The sequence below is a fragment of the Mesoplodon mirus genome (assembly GCF_964341445.2).
Source record: "Mesoplodon mirus genome assembly, chromosome: 7".
Classification (NCBI taxonomy): Eukaryota; Metazoa; Chordata; class Mammalia; order Artiodactyla; family Ziphiidae; genus Mesoplodon; species Mesoplodon mirus.
Window position 1 is genome coordinate 14,198,071 of NC_138983.1, and position 21,054 is coordinate 14,219,124.

A 21,054-nucleotide genomic window follows, 5' to 3' on the forward strand; every position below is an offset into this window, starting at 1 on the left:
GTTTGGTGCCGGTACGCAACTGGTGTGTGTGATTAGGGCTCCAGTGGAATCTGTTTCTCCGCAGCCGGCTAGGACCGTGGGTGCACCCCGTGATTTAGCAGCTGCCTCTAGTTTGTGCCCAAAGATCAAAGAACTTTGATCTTTGAATCCCAACCCTATTCACCCACCGCTGTTCAGTCGGGGGAGATCCGAATCTTCCCATTCTCCCCGCTGCCGGGATGAGGCGGTGGGGTTCCGAATAATGGGGTCTGTAGACCACGGCCTTGCGCCAGTTCTTTAACGTAAAGGGAGCTCGTGTGGAAGTAATGCAGATTTCGGAACTTGCCTGGCAGGGCGTGGAGATGCCTGAGCACTTGTTTTAAAGGTGTTTACCTCCCAAATACAAAACAGAGATCTCTTGTCTGGTATTTAAACTACCCGTGGGTTTTAAATGACTTTTTCCATGCCCACTCTAACCCGACCGAGCTCCTAACTCTTCCTCTCGGAGGAGTAGCCTGGCCGACCCACGTCCCTCTTTGCACTGTGCTCTCCCCCTCCCGAGCTCTCTCCTAGAAGGTTATTTGCAGCCTCTCTGGCGTGTCGGGACAGCGGCCCTACTGGGGTAGGAATGTAGCTGCTCTTCCCACCGCATGGGCCCCTTAAAGGGACAGCTATGCTTTTTGGGGGGCTTTTCCCCTTCGGGCTGCAAGGGAGGAGGATGGAACTTTCCTCTCGGCCCCCTGGAGGAAGTTTTGAAAAACATCAAGGGAAATGGCACGGCACTGGAAAAAAAAAAAAAAAAAAAAAAAAAAAAGGGCTAAAACGGATACCAACAAAGCCAGAAAGGAGATTGTCGCCTTCTGCCCTAGGGAAAGGGGAGCTGGAAGGTTCCGGGCTGAGACTGGTCAAGACGATTTTATCGCTCCAGAGCTGTCAAAATTGCCTACACTACATCTGCATTGAGAACGGGGGTAGAAAATTGTGTATATTTTATGCTTCACAGAAGAAGGATGGGAGGGTTCTGGGTAACTATTTGGGTTCTTTTTAAGGACAAAATATTTAATGGAAACTTCTAAGCATGGGAGGCTTTCTGTGCATGTGGATAAGGACACTCCGTGGCACCAAGATCTAAACTTTGCCTGGCCTGATCCTGAGCCATCCTCAGAGGCTTGGAGGGGACAGATTCATGGTTCATCAACCAGTGAGACTGAGCAGTCGCTCAACCAAAAATATCACCACAAGGATCCCGCACTATGTTCCAGGGGCTCAGGGAGAAGACAGTGTGTCATAGTAGATCAGGTAGGCAGATGTGACCTCCACTAGGAATGAATTCAAGACAGTAAGATATAAGGTGCTTATTTGGATGCTGCTAGTACTTGGGGCTTTTCCTAGAGCCTGTGGGATTGGCCGGAGCCTATATAATACTCCAACCTTAAAGATATTGGAAGGGAACTTGATTGCTGGTAATAGCCCTGGGTATCTTCCTATTGAGGGTTGACGTGAGGCCTCAGACAATCCACCACCATTTGAAGAGTGGAAACTCTGTTTGTCTTGGAGATCTCTTCCAGGTAAGCTTTGGTAGATAGAGGGTTATTTCTGAGGATGAGTGCAAATGAGTGGAGCTGAGACAGGTTTCTTTTCCATCTGGTGTTGTCATGGTGTTTGGTTGACCTTGTCCCTGATCTTACTGGACTTGTGAAAGATGCTTGGCTTGTCACTGACTTTGGATTTCCTCTTCTGTCGCCTGTTGCATATCAGATAACATCTTTGGGACTGGCACATGGTATTAAGAATGACAGGTGCAAGGGAACTGAGTATGACCATGTCTGATACAGAGCACGTTGGGCATGTCCATTTTCTGGGCCAGCAGAAACACAGGAAATCACAGAGGACAGGATATTTTACAGGTCTTTCTCATTCTTTCTACGGATTGACTGCTAATCTTGATCCCTAAGAAGAAGGAAAATGGGAGAGACTGGCTATGTTGCTTCTCCTTTGAAGAGAAGATTCATCCTAGGGGCCTCCAAAATAGGAACAGAATTTTGGAGACTACTTTAAAAAGTAGTCTTGTCTTTTTTTGTGATTGGACACATCTCATAATTTCGAGACAGTTCCATGCCCATGGCCGACTAGGTCTGTTAGCCTGTTCCAGCCACAGTCTCTACATTCCTTGACGCAGTTTAGCCATGAGTTTTGTCACAGTTGCCTGGACATGGGGCATCTGGCCGCAGACTGTGTCTGGATTACCATCTCAACTTCAGCATTGGAAGACCTTTTCCCCTTCTCAGCCTGGTGGGATTCAATATCCCAGGAAAGCCTTCATGCCGACTGGTTGGCTGGCAGAGCCAGGCTTTGGCCCTATAAATAGCTCTGATGAATGCCTGTACTTGCCTCTCTCCTTCCAGCTTCGAGCTGACAGTGTCATTCCTTCTCCCCAGCACACTCAGGAGCATTCCCTAAACTGGGCTCTGCACCCATTCATTTGTTCATTCATTCCCCAGACACATATTTGTCAAGTGCTAATCTAATCACTGCATACATAGCTCTGTGATCAAGAAGCAGAGGCAGGCCTGGGTTTGAATCTTGGCTTCGCCACATCTTCGTGACCCTGTACAAAACACTTTATCACCCTGAACTTTGGGGTTCATATCTGTAAGTGGGGGGTGGGGGTGGAGTAGTAATAAATTATCATGTGAGGATATTGTAAAAATTAAATGAAATAATAGTATGTTCAAACCATTCAGCACAGAATCTGACAATTACTCTGTTACCATAGGTCTGGGTAAATGTTAGTTGTTTGTTAGCATGCTTGCAGAAGTGGATTAGAGACGGTTCTTGCCTTTGGACTACGGGAACCAGACAACTGTAGTTATACTACAGTGTCATGTGCTAAAATGGAGGCTCAGCCCTTCATTCATTTCAGCTGGTTTTTTGCTTTCTTTTTTTTAAAGATCTTGCCCTATCTTTTCCCCCTTGAAAACCTAATGAAACCTAAGCATATTTCCCTCCTGTCCACACTTCAAAAAAGAGATCTATTAAGCGATACCATGAGTCTAGGGGGCCCACTCTGCCTTAGTTCTCCTGGGAGAGGGCCTGGGATGTGGGGCTTTCCTCTGAGAGCTTCCCTGTTAAAAGCCCTGTGGTCAGGGATGCAGCCAGGCATCTCACCCTAAGGTTGCTGTGACCCGGGGTGAGAGGTGCTGGCTGAGGTCTCTTGTAGCTGGAACAGTTTAGAATTCCAAGCTCTCCCTCCCGCTGGCCTGGGAAAGGAGTCAGGCCCCAGAGCTCATAAGATAGTAATTGCCCCAATTTGGGGGCCGGGCGTTGTGGAGCTGCCTTCCTTCATGACTACTGTCTTCAATCAGGAATCCTGTCAGCGTGCAAGGATAATTGATTCAGGTCTCAAGCCCACGACTCGCTCCTCCCTCCCCCCTGCCCAGCCCCCAGCTCCTCCACCCCCAAGTTTGACCCCTGTTGTCCCTTTGTTTCTTCCATTTAAGTTGGTGCCAGAGATGTGATGGTTTTGGGGGCTGCGGAAAGTTGACCATAACCAAGAGCAGCCGTTCAAAAGAGCTGATTCTCTAGCTTTCCTGGCTGTCGTTTGACTCCATTTTCTGTTCTGCATTTTTGATTTAGCAAGAAGCAAACATCCTTGGTGCCCTTGGGCACCTCTTACGCCCTTCTGAGCAAACTTTATTCTTTCATGGCACGTAGGCATTCCCATCCTCGCTCACAGCTGAGTGGATTGCCTGCAAGCTTCCCTAATGCTCTGCTCTCCTGCCCATTCAGGTTAGAGTGAGAAGGGGAAGGGCCCTGCCTGAGCCCCAGCTGGGAGAAGCCTTGCCCGGGACTCGGGACTCGCTGCAAGCCCGGACATGGCCTACAGGAGCTCCCCGCTCACCTCTGTGCTGAGCCAGGGAGGATCGGAGTTGCGAGCAAAGCCGGAAACAAAAGACTGGGAGCAAACCTCCCATCTGGCTGAGAGGCAGCACAAAGGTGCTGCTGCATAATTTATCACCGGAGGTTTTCTGGGGCCGGGAAGCTCCTGGCTCCAGGCAGCACCTTTTTGGAGGAGAGGGTCCCTCCCCCTGTCCCATCTGGGTGTAGGGCCAGGCAGGTACAGATGAGGGTATTGGGAGAAACACCTGATTAGCACGTGAAATAAAGAAGCTTTGAGGTCGGAAGCACCTCCAGTGATCTCTCCCCGCTCAGCAGCTCCACTTCCTGCCTGGCCTGCAGGGCAGGGGTGGGGGTGGGGGGAATGCTCCAAATGTTCCCTTCGTTGGCTCCAGCCTTGGGAACCTGACTGTCACCGTGGCATGGATGAGGACAAGAGATAGTTTCTCTGTTGGGGACTACAGCCTTCTGGAAACCAAATACAGATGCCAGGTTCTAATATCCATAAGCCTAGCAAATAAGAAAGGGGAGTTCCCTCCTTTTTCCACTCCCCTGCCACACTCACTGGCAGTTTAAATGAGAAATTTCAACCACAGGTTCAGAGAAGCAGTAAAAGTGAATGACTTTAAAACATACCTCCCCCAAATGAGAATTTTTGCTCCTCTGGGAGTGATCTCTGGTGACCATTTTTGCCCAAGAAGCTGGGGACATGTGGTCTAAAAATTACAAATGTATTTCTGGGGCATTTAACATTTGTGAATCTTTTGCCTTATTGCTGGCACTCAAAGTGTTAGCGTGTTTTATCACATTTACTCCTCACCATATCCTTATAAGGTAGATTCTGTTAGATTCCTGTCTTACAGATGGGAAACTAAGGCTTAGGCCATTTGCTGTCACACAGTTAATGAGTAACTGACCTAGGATTTGAACCCAGAGCCTAAGCTGTTAACTCTCTAATCCATACTACCTCTTAGAATAGAATCTTTTGTATCTAAGCTATACCAGAATGTCTTGGTCGGGACTGTCTGTATTTCATCTTAGATTGCCCTCTCCTCTGTGTTTTCAGTCTTCATCTTCTCAGGGAATCCCAATGCATAAAGGATTACCTTTCAGGTGCTTCTTGATGGAGTGAGGCTTTAAAAAGCTCCCAGAAGGGGAGATATGGTTTGCTGCTCCCTGAAGCCACATGTTACTCTGCGGACCTTGGGTTTTGAGATGTAAGGGGAGAGGAAAGCAGTACTTTGAGCAGCCCCTCAGAGAGCACAGCCACATTCAATCCCTGTTGGGCTTGTGAAATCTGTTGACTGAGCTTCTAGTCAGGGTAAGAAGCCTGTATGGCGATGTAGCTCCATTACTGGGTTGAGAGAGAGGACACAGATGAAGATTATGGGGTTAAGAGGAACAATAACAACAACAAAAATAATAGCTGCTTATGTATAATAGCTACTTTATATGTATTATTTCATTTAAACCTCCCAGCAACCTTATGAAACAGGTACTATTATTACCCTCGATTCACAAAAAAGGAAACTAATCCGTTTCTAAATTGCTCTGTAATTTAGGTTCTAAATGCTCTTTTCTATGTTTGCCTCCTAGGAATTGGTTGATGATAAATTAGGTAAGGATAAAGGATACCATGTACTTCAAGCTCCCCCAGAGAAGGGCAGTAAAGCAGGACTCTTGCCACAAGACTCTCTCCCACCTCTTCCTGTGGTCACTCATGCCACCAACTTAACCCACGGGAACAGCACTGCAGCTTGGCGCACAGTTGGATTTTTAGACGTCTCAAGCCCTGAAATATTAGGGCTTAATCATGGGGTGGATGGATAAGACAGTCTGGGTGAGTCAAATTCTATAATAGCAATAGTAGGTGCTACCATTTATCAAGAGCTTAGTATATGCCAGGCATTATGCTAAGGGCTTTTTATGAATTAAGTAATTCAATTCTCATAACATCCATGGGAGGTAGGGGCTCTTATTATCCCAATTTTCCAGATGAAAAACTAAGGTGTAAAGAGATTATACCTGGTCCAGTGGCCAGGAATTAGCTCAGTTTTGTTTCCATGTTCTTAACACTATGCTCTTCTGCCTCATAACTTTGGAAGCTGACCATTAAGGACTTCTTTTCTGTGTTTAAAAGTGGCAAGAGAAGGCTGACCTTGTTAGGACCGATAATCATGTGTCTTATGGTATCACTTTTGAGAGGGCCCACTAGGAGAAGACTTTATCAGATAGATTTTCAAACCAGGTAAGGCTGGCCTCTAGAGATCTAGGGACAGAAATAAGGAGAGTCACGGCATGTCAGTATCACAGCTTGATAATACAGCCAGTGAAAGGAACTCTTGTTGGAGAAAGGAGTGAACTTAAGCTGGATAGAACTAGGAAGCCACCTTAAAAAGAAGATTCCTGGGGCTTCCCTTGTGGCGCAGTGGTTGAGAGTCCGCCTGCCGATGCAGGGGACACGGGTTCGTGCCCCGGTCCGGGAAGATCCCACATGCCGCAGAGCAGCTGGGCCCGTGAGCCATGGCCGCTGAGCCTGCACGTCCGGAGCCTCCGCAACGGGAGAGGCCACAGCAGTGAGAGGCCCGCGTACCGCAAAAAAAAAAAAAAAAAAAAAAGAAGAAGATTCCTGTTTTCTTGAGTATAGGGTAGGTAGGAAATAACCACTTTTATTTCTCATATTCTGGGCTTCTCTTTTCCTATGACTCCCAACTGTCACAAGATTCTAATGGAATGTGTCATTCATTCATTTTACAAACTTATATTGATCATCACTACATACCAATCACTGAACTGTGCACTGAATACAAATACAAAGCTCTATATCATACAGTTCCAACCATCAGGAGGCTTCTGGTCTAGTAAGTGAACAATGGTCCCACAGTGAGCTAAATGCTACCGTAAGAGGAGACACCAAGGGCCTCTGGGGGGCACACAGCAGGGGCTTTCAATTCAGCTGGGGCTTTGTGGGTCCAGATGGGGCAGCATCAGGAAGGGGTTCATGTCATGGCCTCCTTCTCCTGCCAGCCACTTACCTTGTTTGGTATTGGTTCCAATGTTTTCTGTGCAAGCTCTGTCCTCTCAAACAGTGGCTGTATAGCTACCCGAGTCTCTCCAGACTGCAGGTGTCTCTTGGGTGAGACTAGATCCATTTCCATGTGGCTTTTGGCTGCAACCCCTTTCAGTTATGTCAGTCTTGTCTCGCTGCATGGGCTTCCCTTTCAGTGAGAGACACTTACTGAGTAAGCTGCCCAAGGAGCTGAAATCAGTGGATTGGTCCCTTGATTGGCCTGGATGTAGTTCAAAGTCATTCCAAATAACTTATCCTCATTAAATAAGGTTTATATCTTCACCGTTGCTGCCAGTTGTTAGGAGAAGAGAAGAGAGCTTTGGTGTGTTATGAAAAAAAAACATCCTTCACTTATATGAGTGATGATTCCTCCCTTTCCCATTGTAATCCCTTCCACATTGGGGTAGCTGTCATATCCCAACACTCACAGAACAACCCTTAAGCCTTCTCATTTCTGGTTCAACTTGAAAAAGCTGCTCTGTAGCTGTGTATAGTCACTGTACACCTTGGGCCTCCAAGTGACAGGTGTGGTCCACTTTGAGCTGAGCTTTCTGTGGGGTGGTGATCGGGAGCAGTGCCTCTTTTTTTTTTTTTGCCTGTGCCTCGTGACTTGCGGGATTTTGGTTCCCCGACCAGGGATCAAATCCGGGCCCTCGGCAGTGAGAGCACAGAGTCCTAACCATTGGACAGCCAGGGAATTCCCAGCAGTGCCTCTCGAACTTGAGTGTGCATCAGTGGGAAGCTTTATTGAAAGTCCAGATTCTGAGATCATATTGAGAGAAGAATATTGGTCTAAGGGTCTGAATGGGGCTGCCATCCTGGCTCTCCTACTCACCCCATGACCTGGGCCAAAGTAGGTGATCTTACCAATTAAATGGGTAGTACTGCAATGATTAAATGAGAACACAAGTGTGTATGCAGAAGTAGCTTGCAAACTGTCAAGGAAAACTGCAAAACATAATCATTTGTTGTCTAAAGCCCTGCCCTTTTCTGGACCAACACAGTACCGAGGCACTCTTTCAAAGGGCTAGGGTTCCATACTCTCCTTGCTTCACTGCTTTACCTTAGGGCAAGGGAAATTGGTCTTTAGCCTCAGCAGTAGCCAGAAGGAGAGGTCACTGCTTGAGATCCATAAACCCACTGCACATTTGCCAATCCAGAATGCAGAAAGAAGGACCCCAAAATCCCAGTGTTATAAATCCCCTTTTTTGATCTCAGGGTATTGGAAATTCTCATAATAGCAATACCACTTATTAGGAGGCAGTATTCATGAAGAGATTAAGAGCAGAGGATCTGGAATTGACCTGCCTGTGTGTGAAGGCTGGCTCCAACCCTTAGTATCTGTGTGACCTGTCAACAGACTTCCCCTCCCTGTGTCTCAGTGTCCTCAACTGTAAGGTGGTGATAATAATAACAGTGCCACTTCCCAGGGTTGTTGAGAGCATTCAATGATGTGGCATAAGAAAAGCACTTAGAAAAGTATTTGGAGGGCACATGGTAAGTACTCAGTAAATGATGGCTGTGTTTTTATGAAGCTTTTGCTGTGTGCCAGCCCTGCACTAAGCAGTCTACATGGATTATTTAATTTAATCTTTACAAAACCCTTTGCGGTAGAACTGTTGTTATTCCCATTTTATGGATGAGGAAACTGAGGCTCAGAGGCATTAACTAACTTGCTCAAAGTTGTAGAGTTAGTGTAGAACCAGGACTTGAACTCCAGCCTCTCTGACTCAAGAATCTGTGTTCTCTCACATATTACACTGTGTCTGGTAGTGTAAGCAGATGGGCGTTTCCCTGCTTTCCTTCCGAAGAAAGCAGTGAGAAAGTGGTCAGATGGCTGAGATTTTGGTTAACCTCCCAGGAAGGCCCTGTGAGCACATTACCATGTATCCTAAAAGCTGGATAACTTGATGATCAGGGATAGTGAATACTTTGGGAGGAGGTCTTTTCCATGTTGAATTGCATTAGGTTGAAGGTTCCATGCCCTTTGAGGCCACGGATGCTTGCAGTGTGGCCGGCAAATAGCTTTCAAGGCCAGAAGCACAGCTGAGTGTTCTAACTGAACACTTCTTAAAATGAAGACGGCGTTTTGCCACCCGCAGTCATTTGTATCCTTTCTTCACTCACCATTCTTTTAGTTAAAAAGGGTTAAAAGCTGTCCTTTATGATCACAGCCAGGACTTGAGTGAAAAGGCAGAATTCCACCTCCCAGGATCCCAGAGGGGCAGCAGTTGTCCAGAAGAGCTGGAGTTTGGAGTATAATGTGTCTGTTTACTGTATGAACACCCAAGCCAAGAGTTTGCCTGTCGCCGGCTGCCTGACCTTCAGATGTTGCTCTGACATGCAGGAAGTCATGACTCTTCAGCAACTAACTTGATGCCCACTGGATGGAATGCTTTGTTCCTGAAATCTGCAGGGGAAGCTCAGGACTTCTGCTATCACTCAGCCAAAAGGGGGCCAGGGGGAGGCTAAAAAAAACCCTGAAGGCTCTTCTTTTACCTTCTGGATTCCTGTTGACTTGCATGCAGCCTAAAATGCTGCTGTCCTTGATCTCCTGATCCTGGTACTCAGGTTCTTAAAATCAAGGCCTTTCAGAAAAAGCTAGCCCCCAAACCCTCATGCCCGCACACCCCCAGCATGCATTTATGGAGCATCCTTGGTGTTCCCAGGCAGGAGGTTAGCCTCTTTCACGTTTATCTTCATGTCCAACCCTTGTGGCTTTTTTTACACACAAGGAAACAGGCTAAGGGGCTACGGGATTCGTACAAGGGGGCACAGCTGGTCAGTGGGACCCAGCTCGGTCCGCTCCAGGTCCAGTGCTTCCTCCTCCTCTCCCCGCAGTGCCCCCTCTTCCTCTCCATTCTTGTCACCCCCTTACCCTGATCTCCTCATTGGTGAGACCCCGCTCCCTGCTGTGCGTGGCTAGCAGCATTTCTCAACCTCCATTGACATTTTAGGCTGGATAACTTCTTTGTTGTGGGCTCCTGTCCTGTACATTGTAGGATATTTAGCAGCATCTGTGGCTTTTATCCTCCAGATGCTGCCAGGACCACCAATCACAACCAAAAATGTCATCATGCATTGCCAAATGCCCCCCAATCTTCAACTGAGGCCAGTCTTCAATGAAGGAGAAAAATCATCCCTCATTGGGATGACTTTTAGCTTTATTCTTAGCCTTATTCTTCCTCTTCACCATTCTTCCCCGAGAAAGAGGTCAGCATGTTGGTGGTGAGCCCCATGGCATGGAGTCCTCTGGAATACTTAGTCATTGCTCTTTCATCCCAGCCAGAGTTCCCTAAAGCAGTGCCCATAGCTGTGATGAGCTGGTCAAACTTACAAAAGTTCCTCAGGCTCTGGTGCCCAGGGTCTGAGTGGGAAAAGCCCTCATCCCTTCTCAGTGCTCTCAGAACAGGCCCAAGAGGATGGGGCTGGGTCTTCAGTGCTTCCCTGGGAAGAATCCCCTGTCCTGTACTTGCAGAGAGATCTGGAGAGACGGGAGTGCTGGGCTTGGAGTAGGGCCTTCCTATGAGGTATAGAGACGCTGCTCCTTTCAGATGGATTCCCGTGGCTTCTGCAGGAAATCCTGCATCTTTTCTAGGGCAGCTGATTCCCTTAGCATGTGGAGGGGGAGGGCAAGGCCTCAGCTGAAGATGGGGTGAAAGCTGTGGTCCTTCACTCCAGAAATGTACACTTTGCCTGTAGTTTCAGGGGTTCACAGATCCCAAAGGTTGGCCATCCCTCCCATCCATTTGCAGGTTAGGGACCCTTGCTTTATGCTTACACTTATCCTTGGGGTTGAAGTGGTGAGGGAGGGGTCTAGGGCTCCCCCTTTGCTTTTGGTGGGAATAACAGTCCACCCTTTCATTCTGGGCCCTAAACCCTAAGCTGGCGTGAGTCATATAATGCAAGGTGAGGATGTAGTCAAGGAGATGAGCCGAGAGAGAAGCTGGGCCCTGTAAATAAGAAAGGAAGCGGGGTGGCAATTCGGGAGCTGCCTCCTTCCCTGTTCCAGCCCAGCCTGAGGGCAGGGCCCAGCTGAGGGGAGGAAAGGGAGAAGAAAGCAAGCGGAGGAGATGAGCAAGGGAGAGGTGACCCCCTTCTTTCTCAGCTGCAGCAGCCCAGCGGGTTAGATGAATGCTGGGAGCGGGGAGAGTGACCCTGGCAGAACCCTTTGTTCCAGCTGAGGCTGGAGCGGGGGCACCGAGCCATTCACACGCCATCCCAGGGCATCCTGCTGGGCACGCTGGGGAGGGGGCACAGCAGCCGGTCATGGGACTTGGCCAGGCAGATAGCTGGATGCTCAATAGGGAAGCCCAGCTGCGTGCTGCGGAGGCTGTGGGAGGGGCTGTTCCTGCCATCCTTCCTCCAGGCTGTGGCCAGTCCCGCAGACCGGAAGGCCCTGACTGGTCCCAGTCGCTCTGCCCTGAGGCAGCCTGGTTTCCTGGTCCCGCTTCTCCTGGTCACCCTCCTTAAAGCGAGTTCTGACTTGGGGACTCACAGCAGCGCCTGTTGCTCCCTGCTCCCTCGTGTGATTTCTTATCCCTAAAGGGGCTCCAGCATTTTAATTCCACTCTTATTTCTTGTTCTCCCTGGCCAATGTCCTGGTCCTGGATAGAGGCAAAAGCATCCATAACTCCACCTAGTTTTGGAGGGAAGGATATGGAAACCTTTCTGCATCACCTATGCTGCCCCCGGCTCCCCTTCCTCAAGACCACCAGCCCTCTAGGTGGCATCATTTGTCCCTGGGCCTTTGGGGGTGTGTGCAAAAAAAACCCTGTCATAGAAGGGATACTGGACTGTTTGTGAGCCCAGAGTCAGAGGGTATCTTCTTGACCATTTGTGCCTTGGAGGAGGGGGAAGGCACGATTACATGGTCCACACCTCCCTGCAGCATCACTGTGGCCTCCTGGGCGACGGTGCTCCTAGACTTGGCTCCTCTACCTTGCCCCCCTGGAATGGGCTTTGGTTGGGTGGGAGCTGAGCCTTCACTGGTTCCTCTTCCCTCTGCCCAGGCCTAGCCAGCAGCCCCGAGTGTGCTTGTGGTCGGAGCCACTTCACGTGTGCAGTGAGTGCCCTCGGCGAGTGTACCTGCATCCCCGCCCAGTGGCAATGTGATGGAGACAACGACTGCGGGGACCACAGCGATGAGGACGGATGTAGTAAGAGCCTCCCCACGGGACGCTGGGCGGTGGTAGAAGGTGTGAGGGAGCAAGGACAGGTGTGATGGTGTGTTCTGTGCATCAATCAGCTGTGCCAGACTCAGAGCTGGACTCTCTCGAGGGTGACAGATATTAACAGATGGGTGGTTTCTTCACAATATATATGGCTTCAGCCCTCCCGTATTTCCCATATCGCCATGCACGTATGGCCAATAAAACAAACTTTGAAACAAGTACAGGAGAAAACATTTGAAATTACAGGTGGTCTCTTTAATTAAATAGATCTCTCTGTATTTATGTGAATATGTGTATCTGTATTGCATATTTGTGCATTTTAAAATGTGCATACTATACGTGGATGCCGAGTATTTCTGTGTTTCTTATGTTGGTATTCTGTGTAATCACACCTTTTCAAATAACATAAACTTTGTAAGAAATCACATATTCTCATTAAATCTCCCCTTTCCCCTAGTGTAGTAACATGCACAACAGGCTAGGCTATCCTTTCTTGGATATGTAGCAATATTACTCCGGAGCCAGTTACTTGTCTGGATTCAGGGGTGCAGTCTCCACCCTGCAGCACCTATATCTGAGGGAGGCTAATTAGTCTCGTAAGAGTGAAGCTACAGCCTCGACCTCATTAACCCTAACCAGTTTAGCTAATTGTGATGATGGTAAATGGCTCACTTTCATGTAGCACTTTGGAGGTCTCAAAAGACCTCACTGAGTCAATTATAATTGTCCCCATTGTACAGGCAAAGAACCTGTAGCTCAGAGAGGGTAACTGGCTTGTGTGATAAGTTCTCGGACTTGAAATTGAGCCCAGGTGTGTCAATCATCATTTAATAAGAGGAAATGGGGAAAAATACTTTTGTTGTCTTTTCATGTTTTCCTTAACTGCTTTCCTAGTGGTTTTGAGCTCCTTGGGCTCTTCTGCCTTCTGAATCCCTGACCACCACTCCCTGAGAAAACTCTGGCTTCTTAACTGCTGTTTCTGCTTGGTTCTCCATCAGCTGGGGCAGGCGTAGGAGTCTGTGAGGAAGGACTGTAATTCCGACAGGGAGTTAGCAAAGGATTTCTGGCCGGGTTGAGCCTGCCTGAGTAAGTGCACCAGACTGACACTCGTTTCCCTTCTTTTTGCCCGGACTCAGTGCTACCCACCTGCTCCCCTCTTGACTTTCACTGTGACAATGGCAAGTGCATCCGCCGCTCCTGGGTGTGTGATGGGGACAACGACTGTGAGGACGACTCGGACGAGCAGGACTGTCGTGAGTGCTGGCGGGGCTGGGCAGGTTCCATCAAGCTCTGCTGGGAAACAATTTTCAATCAGAGAATGATGCCACAGGGGCTTCCCTGGCAGTCCAGAGGTAGATACCTGGCCTTCCAATGCAGGGGGTACAGGTTCAATCCCTGGTCGGGGAGCTAAGATCCCACATGCCTCGCGGCCAAAAAAACCAAAACATAAAACAGAAGCAGTATTGCAACAAATTCAATAAAGACTTAAAAAAAAGAAAAGAAAGAAAAAGAAAATGATGCCTCAGCCCGTGGTCTTTGGCTCTTGTCCCTCCACCTCTTCTCCTGGTCAGATAAGCCCCCGGAGACAGCCTCCTCCTAGGCTCCCTTGGGAAGCATCAGAGCTGCTTGGCTGCTCTGCTCTGCAAGGCTTTCTGCTGGGCTCCCGGGCGCTGGCCCCACTGCCTGTAGCAGCCTGACTGCTCTGTGCCCACAGCCCCACGGGAGTGTGAGGAAGATGAGTTCCCCTGCCAGAACGGCTACTGCATCCGGAGCCTGTGGCACTGCGATGGTGACAACGACTGTGGTGACAACAGCGATGAGCAGTGTGGTGAGCGGTGCTCTGGGGAGGCAGGCGGGGTGGCCGGTGGATGGCATGGCCATGGGGGGAAAGAGCAGCAGGGGCTCTAGCACTGCCCGAACCTTGAACTGCCCAGGTGCCCGGAGCAACTGGAGGAGAGCAGGAGGGGCAGAGCGGCCAGATGCCCCAGGAACCACAGTACAGGAGCCTGAGGCCCAATCTCTCCAGGGCTTCGGCTTTCCCCTCGGGAGTCTGCACCAAACCTGTGGTGTCTTGCAGGGCCTGGGTCAGACTCCCAGGGGCAGTGAGGATGGGAGTCAGGGAGGATTGCAGGAGGGTTGCCGGTGGGGCTCCTGCAGGATTGTCGTCCCATTGCGTCCCCCCAGACATGCGCAAGTGCTCCGACAAGGAATTCCGCTGCAGTGACGGAAGCTGTATCGCTGAGCACTGGTACTGCGATGGGGACACTGACTGCAAAGATGGCTCTGACGAGGAGAACTGTCGTGAGTGGCCCCAGAACTCAGGCTCTTGGGCTGGCATGGGGCAGAGAGCTCCATCCCGTGGGCTGAGGGCCAGGCTGAGGAGTGCGTGGACAGTGGGCAAGGAGGGTGGGTTCTTAAGCAGCGGCTCCTCCTAGGTTGAGCCAGGGAGGGAACAGGTTCCCCAGGTGGGAAGGGAGGTCTCCCTTCGGTCCACCAGAATATGGGAGTCTGTAAGAGCCATCCCCAATGAAACCTGGTTCCTTTGTCTCAGCATCTTGCTGCTTTGAGAAGTCGGGGCCCCTCTCCTCTGTCCAGGACTGAGCGTATTCCCCTCCCCGCCCCTGCCCTCCTTCCAGCCTCGGCAGTGCCAGTGCCCCCCTGCAACCTGGAGGAGTTCCAGTGTGCCTACGGCCGCTGCATCCTCGATATCTACCACTGCGATGGCGATGATGACTGCGGAGACTGGTCGGACGAGTCTGACTGCTGTGAGTGCTCTGGCCAGCTGGGTGGGGGAGGGGAGGCCAGGCTGGGAGGAACTCCTGGGGTGGCAAGGCACAGGTGCCACCTGGGTCAGGAGCTCAGGGGACAAGCTTTTGGATTCCCTGGTCCCTACTGAGCAAAGATAGAAGGGCCTGGGTGCTGGGGCTGTGGCTTTCTGGTCTGCCATGGGACACTGGGTGCAGGGACTAGCTAGAGACAGAAGCCTATCGTGTTTCCGCAGCCTCCCACCAGCCTTGCCGCTCTGGGGAGTTCATGTGTGACAGTGGCCTGTGCATAAACGCAGGCTGGCGCTGTGATGGCGACGCGGACTGTGATGACCAATCTGATGAGCGCAACTGCAGTGAGTGGGGGGCGGTGCCAAAGGCCTGGGCTGGAAGTAGAGAGAGGCCACCACCGGTAAAGCTTGAAGACAGTTAGTACAGGACCACCATGTACAGTCGTGTAGGTTGGGCATGGCCCGGAGGTGCTAGGTGCAAAGGATGCCAGTCCCACAGTAGACATATCTTCCATAATTCTATAGATTTATATAGTCATCATGGCGGTTTTCCAGCAGATGGCAGCAAAGTGTCTTGAGGAAAAGGCACCTTTTTCCAATTCCCACAGAGATGCCTTATAGACCAGCTGTGACACTGGTGTCAAGAAGAGTGGCCTGGGTGCTGGCATAAAGCGCATTTTGGGGTGTCAGGGTGGTGCTTTGGGCTGAAGTGGGGCCCGGCTTTCATTAGACCTTTGCTTTGCCCAGCCACCTCGATATGTACGGCGGAACAGTTCCGCTGTCGGTCAGGCCGCTGTGTCCGTCTGTCCTGGCGTTGTGATGGGGAGGACGACTGTGCGGACAACAGCGATGAAGAGAACTGTGAGAACACAGGTAGAGTCTCCCAGGGGTACCCCAGGCCCGTTAACCCATAGGTGGGTTGGAGGATCGGGGTGGGAAGAGCGTGTTACTGCTGCCTTTCCAGTTGGGCCAAGGTGATGCTTCAGTCAGACCTTGCCCATGGCCTGGAGTTTTCCTCCTCTTCTCAGTTACCAGTGTCAAATCCAGGTGCATCTGTTGACCTTCAGCCTCATGGCCTGGAACACAGTATCAGGGCTGGGAGTTTCAATGGCCTCTCACATCCTAACTCACACATGGCCGGTGCCTGGTGCCCTGGCCTCGTGAGCAAGGATGCTCTCTGGCTGATAGCCCCCATGCCCCCTCCCCTAGCCACACCGGTGCCGGACACATGGATGTGCTCTCTCATTCTGTCCCACACCCCTCACCATCCCACTGCGGTGTCCTGGGGAGAAAACACATGCAGACATGCAGCCAGCCCTGTCTGAGCTGTTTCCTGCCTTGGACCCCGACCCTCCCACCTTGAGTCTCATCTGTCTCCAGCTCACCCTAGAAAATGACAGGCTCCCATCCTTTTGCTGACCCAAGCCCTGCCCTGATGTGACCTGGGTCTCCCTCCCTCCCTCCCCATTTTCCTCCCTCCCTCTCCAGGAAGCCCCCACTGTGCCTCGGACCAGTTCCTGTGTTGGAATGGGCGCTGCATCGGGCAGAGGAAGCTGTGCAATGGGGTCAATGACTGTGGGGACAGCAGCGACGAAAGCCCACAGCAGAGCTGCCGTGAGTGTCCCCCCTGGGCGCGCCCACCTGTGGTTTGTGGCTGAGCCCCACCCATACGCTTCAAAGAGAAGCCTCCCCAGCGACTCTTGCAGCCTCAGGCGCTGTTCTTCGTGGTCCAGGTAGAATGCCAAGTTGGCTGTCTGGGGGAGGATTCTGGGCTCAACTCCCATCTCTGGCTTGGCTGGCACAGGGCCCCGGACGGGTGAGGAGAACTGCAGTGTGAACAATGGTGGCTGCACCCAGAAGTGCCAGATGGTGCGGGGGGCAGTGCAGTGTACCTGCCACACAGGCTACCGGCTCATCGAGGACGGACGCACGTGCCAGGGTGAGCTGGGGCCTGGGTGGGAGCAGGGCCAGGCAGCTGTGTTTCCGATGGGTCAGGCATTTGATGGGTGTAACCTTATATCATGACCACAATAGCCCTGGGAGGTAGGGATTGTTATCCCTCCCATTTCAAAGGGGGGGGGGGAACGGAAGCTCGGAGAGGTGAGTTACCAGAGTTGGGATTCCAGCCCAGCTTGGAGTGAACTTGAAGCCCTTGACCACTTGTTATATGGTCTTCCCACTAGGCCTGGAAAGTAGATGGGTCTGTGGGCAGGGAAGCAGCTCATCAGCTGGGCAGTTGGGGTGGGAGGATGGCAGAACAGAGATCTCCTGACCACGTCCCGTTCTCACAGATGTGAATGAATGTGCCGAGGAGGGGTACTGTAGCCAGGGCTGCACCAACAGCGAGGGGGCTTTCCAGTGCTGGTGTGAAGCAGGCTACGAGCTCCGGCCTGACCGGCGCAGCTGCAAGGCTCTGGGTAAGGGGTGTTGGCATTTGGCTGGGTGGGCAGAGGACTGAGCCTGGCAGCCAGGTGCTCCGGTGCTTGGAGATTTGCCGAGAGTTAGCTGTTTCCATCGCAGTAAAATGGAGCTATGAATTGCATCCTGAGCCCCACACAAAACCCCGCTGGGGTGGGATGTGTACTTTGCAGGCTCCCACCCTTTTAGCACTGATGCTAACAACTTGGGACGTGCCCTAGCGGGCTAGGGGCCCCCTGGAGCTGGGGGTGCACGCTGATGTTGCCAGGGGCAGCTCTGGAGCCTGGTGGGGGCCCCATTTCTATGCCACGTCCCAGGGCCGGAGCCTGTGCTACTGTTCGCCAACCGCATCGACATCCGGCAGGTGCTGCCGCACCGCTCTGAGTACACACTGCTGCTCAACAACCTGGAAAACGCCATCGCCCTCGACTTCCACCACCGGCGGGAGCTTGTCTTCTGGTCCGATGTCACCCTGGACCGGATCCTCCGCGCCAACCTCAATGGCAGCAATGTGGAAGAGGTTGTGTCTACAGGGCTAGAGAGCCCAGGTAGGGAACGAGGCCCCATGGGGAGGGGCAGGGCCACACCACGTGCAGAGCCATCGAGGGAGGAACAGGCGAGTGGCTACAAACCTTAGGCAGCGGAACATCTTCTTCTCGCAGTGAAATCTTGGATGGAACTCTAATATGGAAAACATTCATTAGTCTACGTTCATTTTATAGATTCAGGTTTATAACATTTGCTGGTCGTAAAGCAAACATGAGCTCAATCAGCAAGAGTAATGAGACCGTTTTGATGAATGGAACCATCTGAAATCAGATTTGTGGATGACCGTTACAATTCTCTATCAGCTTTGCATCCAGTTAAATTCTGACTTTTGTTTTCATTGCTTAGTATTAGGAATATTCTGATCAACCCAGATAAATATATCCAAATGTTTGCAGATTAGAAAAACAATAGCTCACTTTGCAATCTCAGGCCATTCTACAAGCAAGGGAAGTGGGTTAGAGTTTGGTATTGAGCACATTTGACTCAAATGCTTATGGAACTTCTGACGTTCCTCTGCGAACCCCTGGGCCAGTGCAGTCGGGGACCCTGGGTGTGGGTCAGGGAGCCAGGATTCGTGAAGTGGAATGTGATCAGCTGCGAGGAGGAAATGCATGACCTTGAACAGTTACTTGACTTCTCTGTGCCTCAGTATCCTCACCTTCATGGGGATTATTAGAGTACCTAGCTCATACAGCTGTTGTGATGATTAAATGAGTTAGTATGTATAACATGGTTAGAAGAGTACCCGGCCCAAGAAACGGCTTCGTGTAAGAGCTGCCCTTGTTTCTATGGCACAGAGGAGCCTGGGCTGAACCCCTGACATCTTTCCATGGCCTCTTTCCACCAGGGGGCCTGGCTGTGGATTGGGTCCATGACAAACTCTACTGGACCGACTCGGGGACATCAAGGATTGAGGTGGCTAACCTGGACGGGGCCCACCGGAAGGTGCTACTATGGCAGAACCTTGAGAAGCCCAGGGCCATTGCCTTGCACCCCATGGAGGGGTGAGTGAGCTGTGGCTCAAGCTCCCAGGTTCCTCATGCAACCTCCAGGGACAGTTCCCCCCACCCCGCCGCCACCTGGGCCAGACTTTATTGGTAGGGGGTGGGGTGGGGGGCGGGCATCCTCACAGGGTGATGTTAATAGCCTTGGCTCTGCCCTCAGACACACCCGGATTTACAGCTGTTCAGTAATTGGCTGTGTGGCCTTGGGCTAATTAATCTCTCTATGCCTCCATTTTACTCATTTCTAAACTGGTGATCAGAAATATACCTACCTTAAAGCTGCGTGAAGATTAAAGATTGAATGAGATGATGCATTTTAAATGGCATAACACACATTATATAAGTGGCAGATGTTTGGTATTTTTGTTATTAGTTCATAGGGTTGAGCTAATTAATAAAAATTAATAGGGGGCTTCCCTGGTGGCACAGTGGTTGAGAATCTGCCTGCCAATGCAGGGGACACAGGTTCCATCCCTGGTCAGGGAACTAGATCCCACATGCATGCCGCAACTAAGAGTTTGCCTGCCACAACTAAGGAGCCCACCGGCTACAACTAAAAAAAAAGCGCACGTGCTGCAACTAAAGGAGCCGGCGAGCCACAGCTAAGACCCGGCACAACCAATAAATAAATAAATAAATCAGAATAAAATAAAAAGAAAAACCTGGCAAAGTTGAATGGCAAGAAGCTGGCATTACTTTAAAAATAAAATAAAATAAAAATTAATAATTTTATTATTAGAAGAAAAGTCTCCTGAAGTGGAAGTTCTTAGCCTCTGGCTTTTAAAAATTAAATGCAGGGACTTCCCTGGTGGTCCAGAGGTAAAGAATCCTCCTTCCAATGCAGGGGGTGCAGGTTCGATCCCTGGTCAGGGAACTAAGATCCCACATGCTGCGGGGCAGCCAAGCCCACGCGCCACAGCTACTGAGCTTGTGTGCCTCAACTAGAGAGCCCACGTGCCACAAACTACAGAGCCCACGCGCTCTGGAGCCCATGTGCCCTGGAGCCTGTGCGCCACCACTAGAGAAGAGAAAACCTGCACACCACAAGTAGGGAGAAGCCCGTGCGCCCAAACAAGCGCCACAACGAAGGCTCCCATGCGCCGCAATGAAGACCCTACGCAGCCAAATGAATAAATATTAAAAAGAAAAATTTAAGTGCAGTCAATCAAGGGGGGTGTCCTCTAAGATCCTACAGTTGCAGGTCAGCTGTTTTAGAAACACAGAGTGTGTGTGTGTGCACGCGTGCGTGTGTGAAATTACAAAAGACGGTGGTAGACATTGTGACAGAAGAAAGTGCTTGTCCTAAGTCGTATCACACTAGTATATTGTCAGTTCTACAAGGTCAGGGTTTTTGTCTGTTTCGTTCACTGCTGCACTCCCAATACCCAAGATAGATATGCCCTGGTCGTAGCAAGTACTCCAAAAATTTTTTTGTTAAATGAATATGTGCCCTGTCTAGAGACATTTAAGTTCAAATATTGAAAAAATGCTCTGCAGACCAAACAATGTATCTCCTAACAGTTGGAGTCACCTGGTTTGAATCAATAAAAGCCCCCTCCCTGATTACTATCCTGGGTACTTACCCACCCTCTACTGCCTTCCTCGCAATGTCCTTTTTTCTATTCCCAGTACCATTTACTGGACAGACTGGGGCAACACCCCCCGCATCGAGGCCTCCAGCATGGATGGCTCTGGACGCCGCATCATCGCCGATACCCATCTCTTCTGGCCCAACGGCCTCACCATTGATTATGCCGGGCGTCGTATGTACTGGGTGGATGCTAAGCACCACGTCATCGAGAGGGCCAATCTGGACGGGAGTCACCGCAAGGCTGTCATTAGCCAGGGTGAGGCCCTCCCTTCACTCTCCTTTATCTCTCGTCCTACCTCCACCGTCCCAGCCCCCAGGAGCTTTGGCAGAGGGTGAGATTTGTGCAGTTGCTGGGCCTGGGCCCAGGGTCCAGGCAGGCCATGTCTAGCCTGAGGTAATCCTGGACTTTCCCCCAGGCCTCCCGCACCCCTTTGCCATCACCGTGTTTGAAGATAGCCTGTACTGGACAGACTGGCACACCAAGAGTATCAATAGTGCTAACAAATTCACCGGCAAGAACCAGGAGATCATTCGCAACAAACTGCACTTCCCCATGGACATCCACACCTTGCACCCCCAGCGCCAGCCTGCAGGTA

General features: G+C 50.8%; 1 protein-coding gene across 2 annotated transcripts in view; it reads left to right on the top strand.

Moving 5' to 3' along the window:
* Positions 1–21,054, top strand: part of LRP4 (LDL receptor related protein 4) — a 52,196-nt gene that overhangs the window by 1,101 nt on the left and 30,041 nt on the right. For both annotated transcript variants that reach the window (XR_014294744.1, XM_082628611.1), the window contains exons 2-15: positions 11,959–12,105; positions 13,257–13,373; positions 13,835–13,948; positions 14,305–14,421; positions 14,757–14,885; positions 15,122–15,241; positions 15,644–15,769; positions 16,385–16,510; positions 16,701–16,835; positions 17,188–17,313; positions 17,632–17,862; positions 18,711–18,867; positions 20,497–20,714; positions 20,875–21,051. Coding sequence is in view for 1 of the 2 variants with exons in the window: in XM_082628611.1 (XP_082484737.1) it covers positions 11,959–12,105; positions 13,257–13,373; positions 13,835–13,948; positions 14,305–14,421; positions 14,757–14,885; positions 15,122–15,241; positions 15,644–15,769; positions 16,385–16,510; positions 16,701–16,835; positions 17,188–17,313; positions 17,632–17,862; positions 18,711–18,867; positions 20,497–20,714; positions 20,875–21,051 (2,040 nt within the window). In the remaining variant the exon portion in view is untranslated. The remainder of the gene's footprint in view (positions 1–11,958; positions 12,106–13,256; positions 13,374–13,834; positions 13,949–14,304; positions 14,422–14,756; positions 14,886–15,121; positions 15,242–15,643; positions 15,770–16,384; positions 16,511–16,700; positions 16,836–17,187; positions 17,314–17,631; positions 17,863–18,710; positions 18,868–20,496; positions 20,715–20,874; positions 21,052–21,054) is intronic.